Source organism: Thunnus albacares, chromosome 17, assembly GCF_914725855.1.
Source record: "Thunnus albacares chromosome 17, fThuAlb1.1, whole genome shotgun sequence".
Lineage (NCBI taxonomy): Eukaryota > Metazoa > Chordata > Actinopteri > Scombriformes > Scombridae > Thunnus > Thunnus albacares.
This window is the reverse complement of record NC_058122.1, coordinates 855,001-871,414: the sequence shown is the minus strand read 5'-3', so window position 1 is coordinate 871,414 and position 16,414 is coordinate 855,001. Positions and strand designations below refer to the sequence as shown.

The following is a 16,414-nucleotide window of genomic DNA, read 5'->3' as shown; positions in this document are numbered from 1 at the left end:
CATCAAGAGAATGAGAGAGAGAGAGAGAGAGAGAGAGAGAGAGAAAATCAGCATTTTTTTGCAGGAAACAACACATGCACATACTCTCTTTCTCTCTCTCTCTCTCACACACACACACACACACACACACGCACACATACACACACACACATACATACATACACACACACACATATACCACATTAGAAACACACAGACAATTTTCTGCCTCCCTCACGCTCCAGCGATCGCAGTCACACTGACTGCTGGCTTGCCTCCACACACACACACACACACACACACGCACACACACACACATACACACTGAGTCAGACTCACACTGAGTCTCTCTCACACACACTCTGAGTCACACACACTGCAGCAGAGTGCTCTCTCTCTCTCTCTCTCTCTTTCTCTCTCTCTCTCTCTCTCTCTCTCTCTCTCTCTCTCTCTCTCTCTCTCTCTCTCTCTCTCTCTTTCTGCCAGCGCTCGTCCCGCCTTCTTGCGAGCAGAAAACACTCGGGTCTCCATCGTACGGGACCGGCTGCTGCATCCTTTGAAGCTCCATATTTCTGCTCACTCTCTACTAATCATTCTTTCTCTTTCTTTTCTTTCTCTCTCTCTCCGCTCATCCTGCTCCTCTCTCTACCTTGCCGCTCAGATCAGGGTTGTGTATTGTCGGGGTTGAGGGGGTTTGTGTTGTCAGCTAGGACGGAACATGCAGCATCCTGGAGGAACATGCGTGGCTTTACCCAACGTGGACGCCTGTCCTCAGCTGTCCTGCGCCGCCCTCACCTTCATGTATTTACAGCAGGTGAGTGAGTGAGTGAGTGTGTGTGTGTGTGTGTGTGTGTGTGTGTGTGTGTGTGTGTGTGTGTGTGTGTGTGTGTCATTTTGTCTACATGAATTTACATCTTGGATTCATGCCGTTATCTGCTGCTGCTGTTGCTGGACATGGGAAGTGGAGAGGAACAGAGTAACTGCGTGCTTGTACTTATGGGGCATCATAACAGAAACAGACACATTTAGCCACATTTAGGGTGAACATTTAACCCCTGTAAATGCGTAGAAACATCAGTCCTCCATGTCCCACTGTCATGCTGATCTGTGTACAGTTGATACTGGAGCTTTCACACCTCCACTTCTTTGATGATAAAGCTGGTGGGATTCTATTTTTCAGGAAAGGTTCAGTGATGTTTACATCTGCTCTTTGGAGAGCCCATGGATCAGGACCATCCTGCTCCACATTCTAGTTTGTGTATATCCAACAAGAGCAGAAAGTTCACTTCCATATTAACAGTGATTGCTGGATAGACTGTGTGTAGAAAGTCTAAATGTTAATTTTTTTTATACTTAACTGTCTTCAGTTCACTACATTGATTGTTGCTGGGCTCAGAACTGCCACTTTATCTTACAGTCCTGTGTGTAATAGTGACACAGTAACAAGAATAGTGAAAGGAAAAAGAAATACTACAGATGTCTGTTTAATAACAATGAAATTACTGCCATTCATATTTATCAAATTTGTGTTGGGTGAAGTTCAGGTCAGGTTCAGGTTTGTTTTGAATGTACGCAGACTGATTTTTCATCTGCTACACTCTAGCACCCATATTTATTTCCGGCATGCTGTTTTGATTTTGGTGCTCTTAGTGCTACAACAGCACAAGGGATTATATCTATGAGATTTGGGGGAATTATTTTGATTAAAGGACCAGTCAATAATTATGTACTCCAGTGTACTCCAAACCATGAAGCATACAGTACAATATCAATTATTTTCATTTTCAAATTTGTAGATGATTTGTAGCAAATTTGAAGTTGGACATTGGTATTTAAATGATCACAGATTTCAGCTAGTTTCTAATGAATTTAGCCTTTTTCATGTTTATTGTTATAATGCCCAATTTCATAATGTTTAGAGTTTTCACAAAAGAGACATGGAAGAAACCTGCCATCATAAAAAAAAATAAGCTAAAAATGAGAACACAATAGAAATTAAAATGCAAAAGTCAATTATTCAAGTTTAGTTTGCACATTGTCTGCACATTATTTTTAAAATAAAAAATAAAAAAAGATTCACCTTCATTTAAAATATGGCTGCGCTATATTTAGGAGTCCACTGAAAATGATGTCTCCATGGTTTTCATTTTTATGTTCAATGAAAGGAAATTTGATTTAATTTCAATTCGATCAAATTATTTCATTTTAATATTGGTAGCCACAGACTTCCATACAGTCCATGCTGTTTTACTTTTCCATACATATAGTGAAGAAAACATGGCTTTTTTGAATTACATATTGCAAAGTATCTGGTTACATTAGAGATTTTTAAATTATACCATTTTGTGCTCGGTCAGACAACAGAAGATGTTGTTGGGTATTTCATTTTAAAATAATTCTCTCTGATCCTATGGGGTCCGAAGAAAGATGCTGTGGAATGGAAACATGATCATTTCTGGGGGAGCAGTGTTTGAACCCTGCAGGCTTCTGCTGCTCCTGAAAACTGGCCTCATGTTCCTCGATCATCACAGTAGCCACAGATCAATCATCAGCTGTGATGAGTCCCAGTAGATGGCACTACACTGTTACACATCCATCACTGTGTGGTCCATTTGCTATTAGACATTTAGTAGGGACTCTGTCCTATTAAAACACCTGCACAAAATTAACGTATTTGCATCTGTAGAGCCTGGGCAGGGAGGACAGCCAACACAGCAACATACGACATAGTGTATGAACTGGTAATTTGACATTAAATTGATTACTTTATTTGTCCCCAAAGGCTAACTGGATGTGCTGCGGTGAGACAAAAAACCAAAACATTCTTTCGTGAGTAAGTAAAAAGTGAAAATGAGTGAAAAACAAGTCTGAACAATTCAAAAATGAGCCGAATGATGTGTAAAATAAAAATAAACAAAAAAATTTTAAAATTGTGGCATGTGGCCTTTTCCTCATACAGTTAAATAGCGAGATAGCCGAGATTTTGGTTTTAAAAATAATAAAAGTAAAGATAATAATACAATTTCAATATAGTCAAAGATGATTTACCAGATTAAAAGGGAGCAGAAAGCCAGATTTTAAAAAATCAAGATAAAATATGTAAAAGGGAATGTGGGGTCAGGGGTTAGGCAGGGACATCATAGCTGCATTTTGAGGGTGCGGGCCTCTTAAATATGGTATGGTAAAGAGTTCCAGAGAGACAGAGCAGCAGCTGGAAAGGCCCATGTTCAGGGTTGGGTCCTGGGGATCTGTAACAGCCTGGCATAACTGAACCTAAAGCTGTGAGAGGGGGGACTTTTGGATGGAGGGAGTCGCTAAGTTATTTAGGGCCCTGTAGGTCAGGAGGATGTGATGAAAGCCTGAATGAGTGTTTCTGCAGCAGGATATGACAGTTTGGGTTAGAGGCTGGTGATGTTGCGGACATGGAAGAAGACTGTTTTGGTGATCTGATTTAATTAGACGGCAATGACATGAAATAAGTTAGCAATATATACATTAGATAGATGAAATAACTAAAAAGGTCATTCTCATATGATAGCATAGCATAATTCCGCACTAGTATACACATTTTAAAAAGGTGAAAATATAAAGTATAACAGAATATTTTATTTTAACACATTCTACAGGTTTTAGATTTATCAGTAAAAATAGAAATGTAGTGCTAATAAAAGCATTGATGATGTTCTTCAGCCACAATTTTAAAATAAAAAAAAAAAAGATACATACAAGACTTTTCAATCTCCTCCATTATAATTGCATTCTTTTCTATTTTTATTCGGTTTTTTTTGTTTCCTCCTTGTCTTGTTCTTGGCCTTCTTCTCAGATTTGCATACATTATATTATATATTGCATAGTACTGTAGATGTATGCTTGTGCATGGAGCAAAAAGGTTACTGTGTGTACTTGTGTAGATCGCTGCAGGTGTACTCATGCATGTATGCAGTTAGACAGGTGTGTATGTGTGTGTGTGTGAGAATGTTGGTAGATACACATCATGCTTTCTGTGTTCTGCTTTCTCTTAGCTGGGATGGTGTAGAGATAGGTAAGAGAAGTGATTTGTTTTTACAGTATATGTGTAGAGTTTCTCAACATGTATTGACAGTGTAATAAGTGACCAGTGAATATATTCATGGCATAAATGAATGAAGATTAGAAGACTCACTGATATCAGTAAATTGTTAACTGACTCTTCTTTTTGCTTTCACGGAAAAGGCAGTTTAGGTGATTTTCTCTCCTCTGACTGAGCCTCCTGTCATACAGTGTTTGTAGAGCAGTGGTTTTGTGCTCTCACACCAGTTTATGACCCTGTACTACATGTGATTTGTGGGTGTCAGTCACGCTCTGTGAGATTCAGGCCAGGTAGAGTCGTCCCTGTGTGATAGAGGTGTTGGTTGAATTCAGTTGTAAGTTTTGATGTTGGGGAGCAACTGTTTCCCCTGTGACCCTGTATGCATATCCATGAATGAGTTCCTAACCTCAACCAAAACCTATACTACAGTGTATTATTTGCGTTAGTTTGCATAATTCTGTAGCAGCCATTGGTTTCCATTCATTTCATGTTCCATGTTGTGAACTGTAGACTTGAACCTTGCTTGAGTTAGCTACCCAATCACAGCGTACATCATATCTTCATTTGATTTTTCTCCTTCTTTGGCAGTGCAGTGCATACATTTATTACATCCATTATTATAATTGTGGAAAAAATGTCAAACAGGAAGTGGATAACAAAACAGAAACACTTGATGAGAAAGAATGTTAACATTGTAGCAGAGAATTGGTAAGAAAGGTGCTTTTGTTATAAATAAGTTTGCCTTTATATTCCACATAATGTTATTATTTTGTATATGACAGTGAGGATTTTGTTGTCAGGCTTGGTAGTAAATGTGTAGCTTTTATGTCTGGGTTGATGTTTATGTCTGATTTTATATGGGTGTTGTTATAATTTGTTGATTGTATTTTGATTTTGTTTGATTGATTTTGTTGATTATATTTTGTTATTTAATATGTGAGCTTTTAACACATCACACACAAGTTGTACAGCAAAGTTACACAGATGACAAACGGCTGGTGGCTTGGTAACAAGCATCAGTCACAAAAACTAAAACTACTTAAAGCATGAAGGAGAGTGATGAGAGAAATTAGACAGCATGCTAAATGGTAAATAGACTGCATTTATACAGGGTCTTTCTAGTCTTTTGACCACTCAAAGTGCTTTACACTACATGTCAACATTCATCCATTCATACACACACAGTCACACACTAATGGCACAGCCTTCGGGAACAATCTGGGGTTCAGTATCTTGCCCAACGACACTTCCACATGCAGACTGGAGGAGCCTAGGATCGAATCGCTGATCTTCTGATTAGTGGACAACCCGCTCTACCTCCTGACCCACAGACGCCCTGCAAAGACACATTGCATCAGAGGTCCAGTGTATATCAGCCACAGTAAATAAATGAAACATAATGCAAGTGCTTATATTCAAAGCCTTTTCTCAAAAAAAGGAAAAAAAAAAGATGATGTTTCTCTCTAACACTTCAGTTCACATGATTTGGTATTTGGTACCAAATCCAACTTGTGCAGTGTTGGAGCATATCTTTTCTACACCATTATAATCTTGAATTCTCAATTTATTCACAGCTTTACAAAGGATTCTATACAACCATAAGCATAGACATTAATTCTGAATGTCACAAAATCTAAATCTTATTGGCCCACAGTACACTCCAAATCAAAATTCTGCATCATCTGATGAAAAGACAGAAGGAAATCATTACTATATAAATCTCTTATCTTGATTATTACCTTCAAAAGACAACACTCAGCTCTCCCACTGACCCACAGAGACATGCAAAGCCCTGTGAAATATATGAAGATTTATTACACTGCCAAATCATTTACTGTGCTAGAAGAATTCCTAGAGTTGCCCGACAAGTCAAATTTCCAATTTGAGGGGTGAAAAAAGCAATTGAATGAATGATGTGAACTTATCAAATGTGAAACCCTTTTCAAATGTTTTTCACATGTGGGCGTCATTCCATATGTGATCAATTCATCATGTTTGCATATGTAATTGATTACATTGTTACTATTTTACATGTGAAAGGTAAAAGATCACATATGACATGTATTTCATATGTGATTATGGAGATAGATTTGTTTCATAATGATTTGTGTGAACAGATTGACAATCTGTGTGTGTAAACGCGTAATCTGTAAATATAAAACACCTTCCACAAATACAAAAAAAAGATTTGTAAACTCACAAAAATATTGTGCAAATATAAAACAGATCTGCAAATACACAAACAAATTCCACAAATAAAACTGTGTTTTTTAATGTGAACTCAGTTTTTATTTGTGAATCGAAAAAAACATTTGTGGATCTCAGTTCTACACTTGTGGTTTTGCTTTTTACACACACAGAGTTTTGAAACAAATTTTCTGCCGGTCTGAACAAAAATCCACTTGTATCACTTGGACATTTTCGGATAGCACGTGATTGCCTGCTGATGATGTCATTTCTGCATTTCAAAGTAAGAGCATGCGGTCTCTCTATGAGCTGTTTTTTGTTTTTTGTTTTTTTTTAATAATCAGCGATAAGTAACGTGCATTCATTGTTTTGTGTTAATGTCATACAGTGAGTATTAGTGTGTGTTTATTTGTTCTATGTATATTACCTGGCACACACTTTCATATACATTTCTGTTTGAGTATGAAAGGCACGAGGATGCTTGTGAGCAACGTTCAGTTCTCTAAAGCGGTGGATTGGCTGCTTCTTCAGTTAGCAGTTATCAGCCACCTCATCCTTTATATTTTTCATTTATTCTTTCAGGTGGGTAAAAGTCACAAAGCACTATACATCTTATTAGTAGTGTAGCCTTACTAATGTAGTTGTAATGTCTGTGTTGAACTGCACCGTGTTTAGTTAGTCACATTGTTTCAGTGAGGCTACATTAAGATATGACCATTGGCAGCACCCTGGTTAAGGTCTTTGATAGAATGGCTGTTGGTGTTGATAGTTGTTTTGGTTTAGAAATGTCGTATTGTAGTTTTATTGTTCATCGTTAATATGTAGATTACGCTAAGCTAACATTAGCTACTGAACTGGCATCTGTTGCCATAGCAACAGTAAACATTGATGTTGCGGGCTGGGGGAACGAAAGTAGGGTGTCTTTTTTAAGGTATCTTTTTTTGTATTTGTGGAAGGTGTTTTATATTTACAGATTACACATTCACACACAGATTGTCGATCTGTTCACACAAATTATTATGAAACATATCTATCTCCACATTTGATCCATTTGGACATTTTCACATGTGAATTTTAATTTTTGTAAGGGCAGGATCTTCAATTTCTTCACATTAACTCCTAAATGAGTCTTCTAAAATAGTAATGTAATATATGTAATATCTACAGACAAACAGAGTACAGTTGCAATGCCATTAAAAGATGTGAGTGCTCAACATACAGTATTTGAATTGCAGTTCTCTCTCACACATGTACAAATCCAAACCCCATGAATAAATGATGATAATGATAATACAGTAACATGAACTTCCTCACACACAAACAGTGCAGCAAAATAAATGTTTGAAGCTGCAGTAAAAATCATATGTGCTTCCAACTTGCTTTGAAATAAACTTTTTTATTCATGCACAATATTTGCAGTCAGAATGTATAGAGTTGGAGTGTGTGCTGCATGTTTTTGTGACCCAGTTTTCCAGCACATCGGCATTGTGGGCCTTCTGCTGGTGTTTGGAAAGCAGAGAGAGGGAAAGAAAATGCAAGGGAACAAGTAAGAAAAATTGAAAGTGTGACCGAGCAGAAGCCTGAAGTAGAGGAATATTTTAACAGTGCTCGGGGATGAAAGAGCTAAATGACGAGCAGAGAAAATGACTTCTGCAATCTGACAATTTGTCATTAAGCAACTTTCCACCATTAGTCTCATTCCTTTATCCAGCTCTTTCATCCCTCGCTACACGCTGGGAGAGTGTGTTTGTGTGTGAGAGAGAGCTTTTGTTTTCAGATTGCAATTGTTTGAGTATTCCAGATTGTGCTAATGTGTTGGCATGTTATGCCAGATTGTTGTGTGTGTGTGTGTGTGTGTGTGTGTGTGTGTGTGTGTGTGTGTGTGTGCAAGTGTGTGCCTTGCCTACACAGGGAATCTGGGTCTTTGAAGCTATATATAGTCAAGCCATGTAAGACATTTTGAATACATCTGAAGGCCTTTGGGGATTTTGTGTGTGTATGTGTGTGTGTGTTATTTTTTGATGTACATTTTGATTCACCCTTCGATGATTTCTCAATTTATTTGAACACATGCATTAGATGTTTTTGTTCTTTCCACAGAGCTCAATAGTCTATCACAGGGACATGTGAGAAGGTGGATTCATTATGCACACACAGTAAATGCAGTCAATCTTTAATTTGCACACACCATGTATCCCTGGCCGTGTGTATGTATATGATTGTTGTTAGGGAAAATCCATTCTTGGTATACACAGCCAAGAAAAGACGCAAACACTGAGAAGAGCTCTGAAACATTAATGATGGCATCATTAGAGTACCTTAGTGTTATTTTTACATATAATGTTCCCAAGATTTGCAAAAAGAATAAGAAGAATTTTAGTATTGAAGTGGCTAAGTTTCAACTAATGCACTAATTCCATCTATACAACACCAGAATCATGTCATAATCACCACTCTGTCAAGTCAAATCAAGTATATAGAGCACCAAATCATAACAAAAGTTATCTCAGGGTACTTTCCACATAGAGCAGGTCTAGACCATACTCTTTAATTTACAGAGACCCAACATTCCCCCATGAGCAAGCACTTGGCGACAGCGGCAAGGAAAAACTCCCCTTTAACGGGAAGAAAGCTCAAGCAGAACTGGGCTCTAGGTGGGCAGCCATCTGCCTTGACCAGTTGGGTTGAGAGAGACACAGGGAGGGGGAGAGGGGATAGAGAGACACAGAGAAGCACAGCGACAACAATAATAACAATAACAATAATAATAGTAATAGAAAAATGACTAATAACAATAGCAGCAGCAGTGGATGTCAAGCTGGACAGCTGTTGGTCCATAGCTGAAGGTCTCTTCAAAACTCCATGGAAAAAGCCAAATTAGTAACATGCATTAATGGTACATCATTGCATAGAGATGCAGAGGGGGAGAATGAGAGAGGAGCTCAGTGCATCATGGGGAGTCAGTCTAGGCCTATAGCAGCATAACTAGAGGCTGGTCCAAGGCAAGCCTGGCTTTATCAAAAAGGAAAGTTTTAAGCCTACTCTTAAACGTAAAGAGGGTGTCTGCCCCCTGGACTGGATGGTTCCATCCCACTGCTGTGGCTATGATACCAGACTTGATAGCTGACAGATGTCTTTTGTTTGTTTCTAATTTTAAATCAAACCATTTCTAGTTTTTATGTCACAAACGTGATGTAGACGTGGTCCATCATCAGCCCAACTGGGGACACAGTGACTCTCTACATGTTACTCCATTGCTTTCAATTACTATTATTAGGGCCCGGGCACCTAAGTACAGTGGGCCCCAATGGTCCCTGGCCCTGAAAGTGTGAGGAACCTATTGTTTTTGAAGGGATTATTACTATTATTATTATTATTTTTGTTATTATTATTTTTTTTTATTATTATTAACTTTGCACATGCATCAAGTGGCGTAACTTGATATCTGATATGGGTCTTGGCCATGGCAAAATGGCTCGTAGGCATGAAATTTGGTAAGCAGATGTAACATCTCCAGATTTAAAAAAAGCCTCTTGGACCCATACCCTAAGTCCAACAGGAAGTCAGCCATTTTGAATCTACTTTGTATTTTTTTCACAAAGTGAAGCCATTGATAGGTGTTGTATTTTAACTCCTCCTAAAGCAAATTTCAAATTTGGTAGGTTACATCTAAACGTCTTTGTGATGCTAAACTGCAAAGCTTTTTAGTTTCCATGGAACGCCCTTGGCGTGGCATGCCAGACAATTTTGCCCAGAACATGTTTGGGGCATTAAACAGGAAATTGTTGTAACATGGCTTTACATCGTCCAATCTGCCCCAAATTTCTCGTGTTTGATAAGAGTCCAGGTCTGAACACATCTACATGTGAATATTGAGTCATGGTCATAGTGCTACGTACTGGCAAGAGGAAATCAGCCTTATGTGACAAACATCATCCAATTTACATGAAATCTACATGATAGGGTCTACACATGATATACAGCAAAATGGTGTATAATTAGTGGGTGTTGTCTCACACCACATAGAGGACACGGGAAGTGATAGTTATCTCCTGCATGCCCAACATTCATGAAAATGTATATCCATGTCAGGTACCCTCTGGTAAATGTGTTGCTGTATCGTGTTGCTCTGCAATAACAGCAGTTCGACTGCGGCATAGTTTGACTGTGGCACACCTCGACATGTGCGAAGGAGCGAGGGCCTGATCATTGCTGCTTGCAGCTTTGATTATTATTATTATTATTATTATTATTATTATTATTTTCAGCCACAGACTGTATTGTGAACTGTGTTAGTTTTCAGAACCAACCAACCAACTTAATCAGTGACGTCTTCAATGTTCACAATCAGAGCTGGATTACCAACTCTGTAAGTAAAAATATTGATAGCGCAACATGAAAAAGTTCATAAATGGATTTTGTCACTCCTATTCTTATTGTTTGTTCCTTACTTCCTCTTACTTTTATGTGGGGAATGTCCTCAATTTTGGAACTACAGTTCTTCAACTTCAGCCCTGTGTATTTGTTTACATTTTAGCAAATTGTCTCCATTAAAAGTATGCTGAATTAGCTATTAGCAGTTCCTGTTGGCAGTGTAGCCATGGTTCTACAACTGTCACTGGATTACTTTGATACTGAAGAAAACTCAAAAATATATTTTTTTAACTTTTTTCTATTTCTAATCAGATGTATAAGGTTCAGGTTTATTTGCTAAATGGACAGTTGACTGTGAACTTCACTGATCTTGTGATTAACGTGGCCTTCTTGCATTTTGCTTGAGTTTTTTTTATGGTTTTCCGTTTTTCTGTCTTTGTATTTTGATTGCTCCCTGAGTTGGAATACGTTCTATCTGGTGGACTAACTGGTGGACTTTGGATTAACTTAAATAAAGTACTACATATCTTCTCTACTGGGATTTACAGATTTTGAATTATTCAATGTGAAGTGCTTCCTACCTTCTCTACTGGGATTTGTGGATTTTTTGATTGTTCAACGTAAAATGCTTCCTATCTGCTCTACTGGGATCCCTTTTTTCCAGAGGACAGTGGCTGTCTCTTCCTCCAGCCTGCCGGCTCAGGTGTGCCCCAAAGCCCCATCCAGCCCCCATGCACTCTCTATCAGTGTAAAAATCACCCAGAGCCAGTCTGCCCAAGCAACACATATGCTTTGATTATGATGTCTTACACCACCACAGAGCTACAGAGTTTACACAGCTTTCTAATTACACCTGACAATAGGTTTTTACCCCAATAGTTTGGGATGTTAAGAAACATACCTTGCTACATCCTCAGAGGCTCATGCTGTGATTTCATTATGGAATATGGAAACAAAACAAGCATCATCATTGGGAACATCACAAGACTATCCTGCACCAGGCAGGATGAAAAATATGGAGTGGATCACAGTGTACTGCAGAATTTGCAGAGACTCCCATCATCAGCTCTGTCTCCTGCCAACATAGATCTATTAAATACACAATCTCTCACCAATAAATCCATCCTCATACATGACCACATCTTGGACAAGGGGCTTGATTTCATGTGCCTAACTGAAACCTGGGGTAAACCAAGAGACTATTCTGTGCTTAGTGCTTAGCCTACCCTCCTAGCTGAACTGGAACTGTCTGACAATACTTCTCATCTACTGCCCCCCCAAACCAAACTCATCTTTCATCCCTGAGATACATGACCTCCTCACTTCACTTTGCTCCATGTCAACCAATACTGTCATTGTTGGTGATATGAATATACATGTCGACAACTGCACCTGTCATTTTGCAGTGGAGTTCCTGAGTCTGATGGAGTGTCTTGGCCTGAAGCAGCATGTAGATGTCCTTACTCACACCAGGGAGCACACACTTGACCTGGTCATCACTGACTCCGTCCCCATCAATAACCTACAGGTCTATGATCTGGGTGTGTTTGACCACAAGGTGGTTACAATGGATTTGACATTCCTGTTACCCACTACTAAACCTAAGTATCAGATGCTTTTTCAGAACTCGAAAAGCATTGACCCAACCATCATGATTATGGAAGTCCAGCACATCACCTGCACAGCTTCTGCATCAGTGGATGAACTAGTGGCACTCTACAATACATCTCTGAGCAGTGTCTTTGATCTTCTTGCCCCTGTCAAGACACATGAGGTAAATATTTCATGTTCTGCTTCCTGGTTCACTCATGACTTCTGGAAAATAAAAACAGCTGGACATGTCCTGGAACAATGCTTCAGACTGGCATTCCGTGAACAGGACTTACTCAAAGTCTGTTAAAGATGGTCCATTACAGTTCTACTCCAACCTAATTAATAACAATCCTGGCAACCTTAAGCATCTTTTTTCCACCTTAAATCATTTCCTAAAGCCACAACCATCTTCCCCAATTGAGGCTACAGAAGAGCGATGTAACACTCACTTTTTAATAGCCAAGGTCAATAACATCCACTCTCGATGTCCAGGTATTCCTCTCTGCCTCCTCCTGTCATGGACCCTCTCTCTAGGAGCTCGCTGTCTCTACTCCATTTTACTGGTATCATGCAGGCAGAGCCACACTGAGGAAATCCTCAGAAAGATGAAACCCTGTACTAGTGCCCTGGACCCCATTCCCACAGCTCTGCTCAAATCATACATCCCAATTCTCAGCTCTCTGATCACCCAAATTGGTAGTGTTTCTTCTGTCCTCAAGGTCATGTCATCCGCCCCCTCCTCAAAAAACCCACCCTGGACCCAGAAGTTCTTGCCAGCTACAGACCTATCTTCAACCTGCCTTTCCTGTCCAAGGTGTTGGAGACAATAGCAAGATGGCGCCGGCTGGAGGTGAGCGACTCACCCAGTAGAGTGTGTGTACTATCAAATACACATGTCTGGTGGTAAGATGGCGAGGGGCAGAGCACCGCTGTGTCCCATGTTATCTGCCCAAAAGATGTGCAAAGGGGTGCGAGTGTTTATGTGCGTGTGTGTGTGTAAACAGGGTTAGTAATGAGAGAGAAAGAGGAAGAAACGCTGGCTCACGGCTGACGTGACTGTGAGGAGAGAGCAGTAATTGTTTTGTCACACAGAGAGTGTACATACATATAGTAGTCTGTAATGCATGTTGTCTGGACTGTTGACCAACAAAGCAACCTGCTTTCTTGCTCATGGTACACAGCAGTCCCAAGTGGGACAACACAAATTAGCTTAGCGTGGTGAACACAACTAAACAAACAGTAAGCATCAATGCTCCATGGAGCTTAAAAGAGCAAAGGACTTGGTCAGTTGAACACAGGAAGAAGTCTCAGCTCATTCAGCAAGGGGAGGATCTTCAAACTCAGCGAGGAAAGATATACATGCATGGTGGTTACCTCCTTTAGTAAACACGGGGAAAGCTAAGCTTCTTGCAGCACAGTTACAATGGAAAGGCAATAGGTGTATCTGTGCAGCCGGTACTTATGGCTGAGGTGACGTCACAGCTGTGTCGCTGTGGCCTTGGAGCATCTCTGCCAATGAGAGACAAGAGTTTGGGGCTCTCCCAGATTTAGCATCAAGGTGCAAACTGCAGGGCAGGCTGGGAGTTGTACCCTGTGTGAGCAGCCTTTTGGCGCTCTTCCTTTGTTTCAGGAATTAAAGGACAAAGGCAGCCTCGTGGTCAGGCTTCAGAGTTTACAAGTAGGCCTGCCTTTGTCTGACCACATGGTTGAGGCCCAGCATTATTTATTAAGTAGTGTAAGTCACACTGAATCTAAAAAACTGTGTATCATTTTTGTGTGTGTTTTGTACCACACAGACATGATACAAAGTAGGAGTTTGGTGTAAATTGCGGCTCACACCTCATATGAACTCCCTTGTGCCCTCTGGGGAAGCACACCTCACAGTTTGAAAAGCTATGCTTTAAACCAAGGGGTAATAGAATGTTTTGTATATATCCAAACTGTTTCACGTTGTGGCAGTCGAGGTCACTAGGGGCCCACAGCTCATTTCTTTCTGGGCCCCCTAATGAGTTAATCTGGCCCTGTTTACAATACAGCAGTTTGTGTTTGTCATGCTGATGTTTGAATAGAAGCACAACTGAGCAGTAGATTTTGATCTCTTCACAGTTAACATGCAGGTTGTATATATTTTTTAGTCTTTAGTGTGTTTTTATTATTTGGTTGTATCAAGCATTCTCTAACTGAAGGGTTTTTATTGCATTTTTGTTGTTGTTGTTGTTGTTGTTGTTGTTGTTGTTGTTCTCCTTTAGCTATTCACCACAGAATGCCATCCGGTTCAAGTGGCATTTCAACCAGTCTCTTCACTGCAAATGGGTTGTGTTTAGTTTTCACATAGCTGTTGCAGGGGGAACCCTTGTTGAGAGGCAGCTCTTGTTCAAAGAGTAGATTAAAAGTACTATTGTCAGACCTGTAGAGAGACAGAGGGAGAGTGTGGGGTAACAGACAGGAAGATGGTGTCTTTTGTAATTTACAACAAAATTAGAAAGAGGTTCTATACATGTTTTTGCTTTATTTTTTTGGATTTCTCCTCTTAAGATGAATCCCAGCCATTTATCAGTTATACTGTTAGTTCTAGTACTTGGTGGAGTGAGGACTCAACATAACGTAGGGACTGTACAAAAAATATTTATTTTCTTTTTGCTGAAGGAACTGTATTCTGACTTTTTTGGGGGAGAACAAGGAAAGACCTTTTAAGTTTTTCTTATCCCAGATTTTCTGTATATATATTTTAGCCCTACCCTGTAAAATGGATTGTAAATACATGAATAAATAGAGAGAGGTTTTGCATATGCAGACAACAGTCCTGTCTCTGTTTCCCATCACAGTCAACTAGCAGCTTGTAAGGTACAGGATACGATATGTCGGTTTTGAGAAACACAGAGTTAGCTGTGCACAGTTAGCTGACCTGTAACCAAGACACAACTTTGTTTATACATAACTTTATAAAACCAAATCACCCAGTACTGATAACCAATGTGTGTTTTGATATGTAGACAGTCAGACAGTTGATCTCAGATGTATCAACTGATAACATCTTCATATCTAATTCATATTTAATTTCATTATTTGGAATATGGGGGTCCCTGCCTGTGCTTAGTTCACTCATCTACTGGCTATAATAACTATGTAACTCCTTATTCTGAAATGTTCACCATTTTGTAGAGTTTGCCATTATTTTAGCAATTGCTAAATGCACTTCTGTGTGTGTGTATCAGCAGGCTCTTAATTAATATTTTATTAATAAATGAATAAACTTAATTATTATTTAATTAACACCTTCATGTATAAAAGTTGGGTACACCATCTTAAATTCTTCATACCTCGCTTAATGATACATGTTAAAATGAGTTGTACTAACTTAATACTGTGACTTTAACAGTGTTATTACTATATTCTTCCCTCCCTCCACACCCCAGTCATTTTTGTAGCCTCTTAGATCATTGTGGAAATTGTTGCCTTGCCTTTCAATACAGATGCAAGCATTGTGGCATTATAAAGTCATATTAGGAACACATACAGTAGCGGGCATTGGGTTTAAAATGATATTTCACGTCCATTAAGTCCTCTAATAAAAGTGCAGACATGAGTAGTTTCTGACATATACTGAAACATGCTTTATTTCGTGGGATCAGCCCAATATTGGAATAGTTGTTTCTGTACATGGGATGAAATAATGATTAGATTTTTGTACATGCAATCTGAAATGACATGTTGCCATTTTATATTTAATTTGAGATTTCTTCCTCCAAATGAAACTGTGCAGCAATTACATGTCCTGTGTGTATGTGTCACTGATAGCACTGGGTGATTGTGTATGTGCTGTGTCATTTGCTGTTCATTGCACATGCCCATTTCATCTCTTCACACACACACATACACACACACACACACACACACACACACACACACAGTCCATGGTTGTGTTCATGTAACGACACGCCAGTGCTGCACGGATGAATGGAATGGAAGATAGAAAGAGAGAGAGGGAGAGCAGGGGAAGAGAGAGGGTGATGGTGATGAAAGGAAAGGATGAAGAAAGCGGATTAGAAAAGAGAGAGAATAGAGAAGTAGGCCAAAGGCAACTAACTTCAGTCTTCTCTCTTCAAAAATACATTTCCACACACTGCCTCTAAAGGCAGGTCTGCAGCTGTGGAGACTGGAGAAGCAGCAGAGTCACTGCTGGAACACACAGGGTGTTTGCAGTTCCACCTA

At 39.4% G+C, this 16,414-nt stretch overlaps 1 protein-coding gene across 1 annotated transcript in view; it reads left to right on the top strand.

Moving 5' to 3' along the window:
- Positions 1-510: 510 nt before the first annotated feature.
- rbfox1 (RNA binding fox-1 homolog 1) overlaps positions 511-16,414 on the top strand; it is a 203,714-nt gene continuing 187,810 nt past the window's right edge. Inside the window, exon 1 of the mRNA XM_044332223.1 lies at positions 511-793. Within this exon, the coding sequence (XP_044188158.1) occupies positions 698-793 (96 nt within the window). The 5' untranslated portion in view covers positions 511-697. The remainder of the gene's footprint in view (positions 794-16,414) is intronic.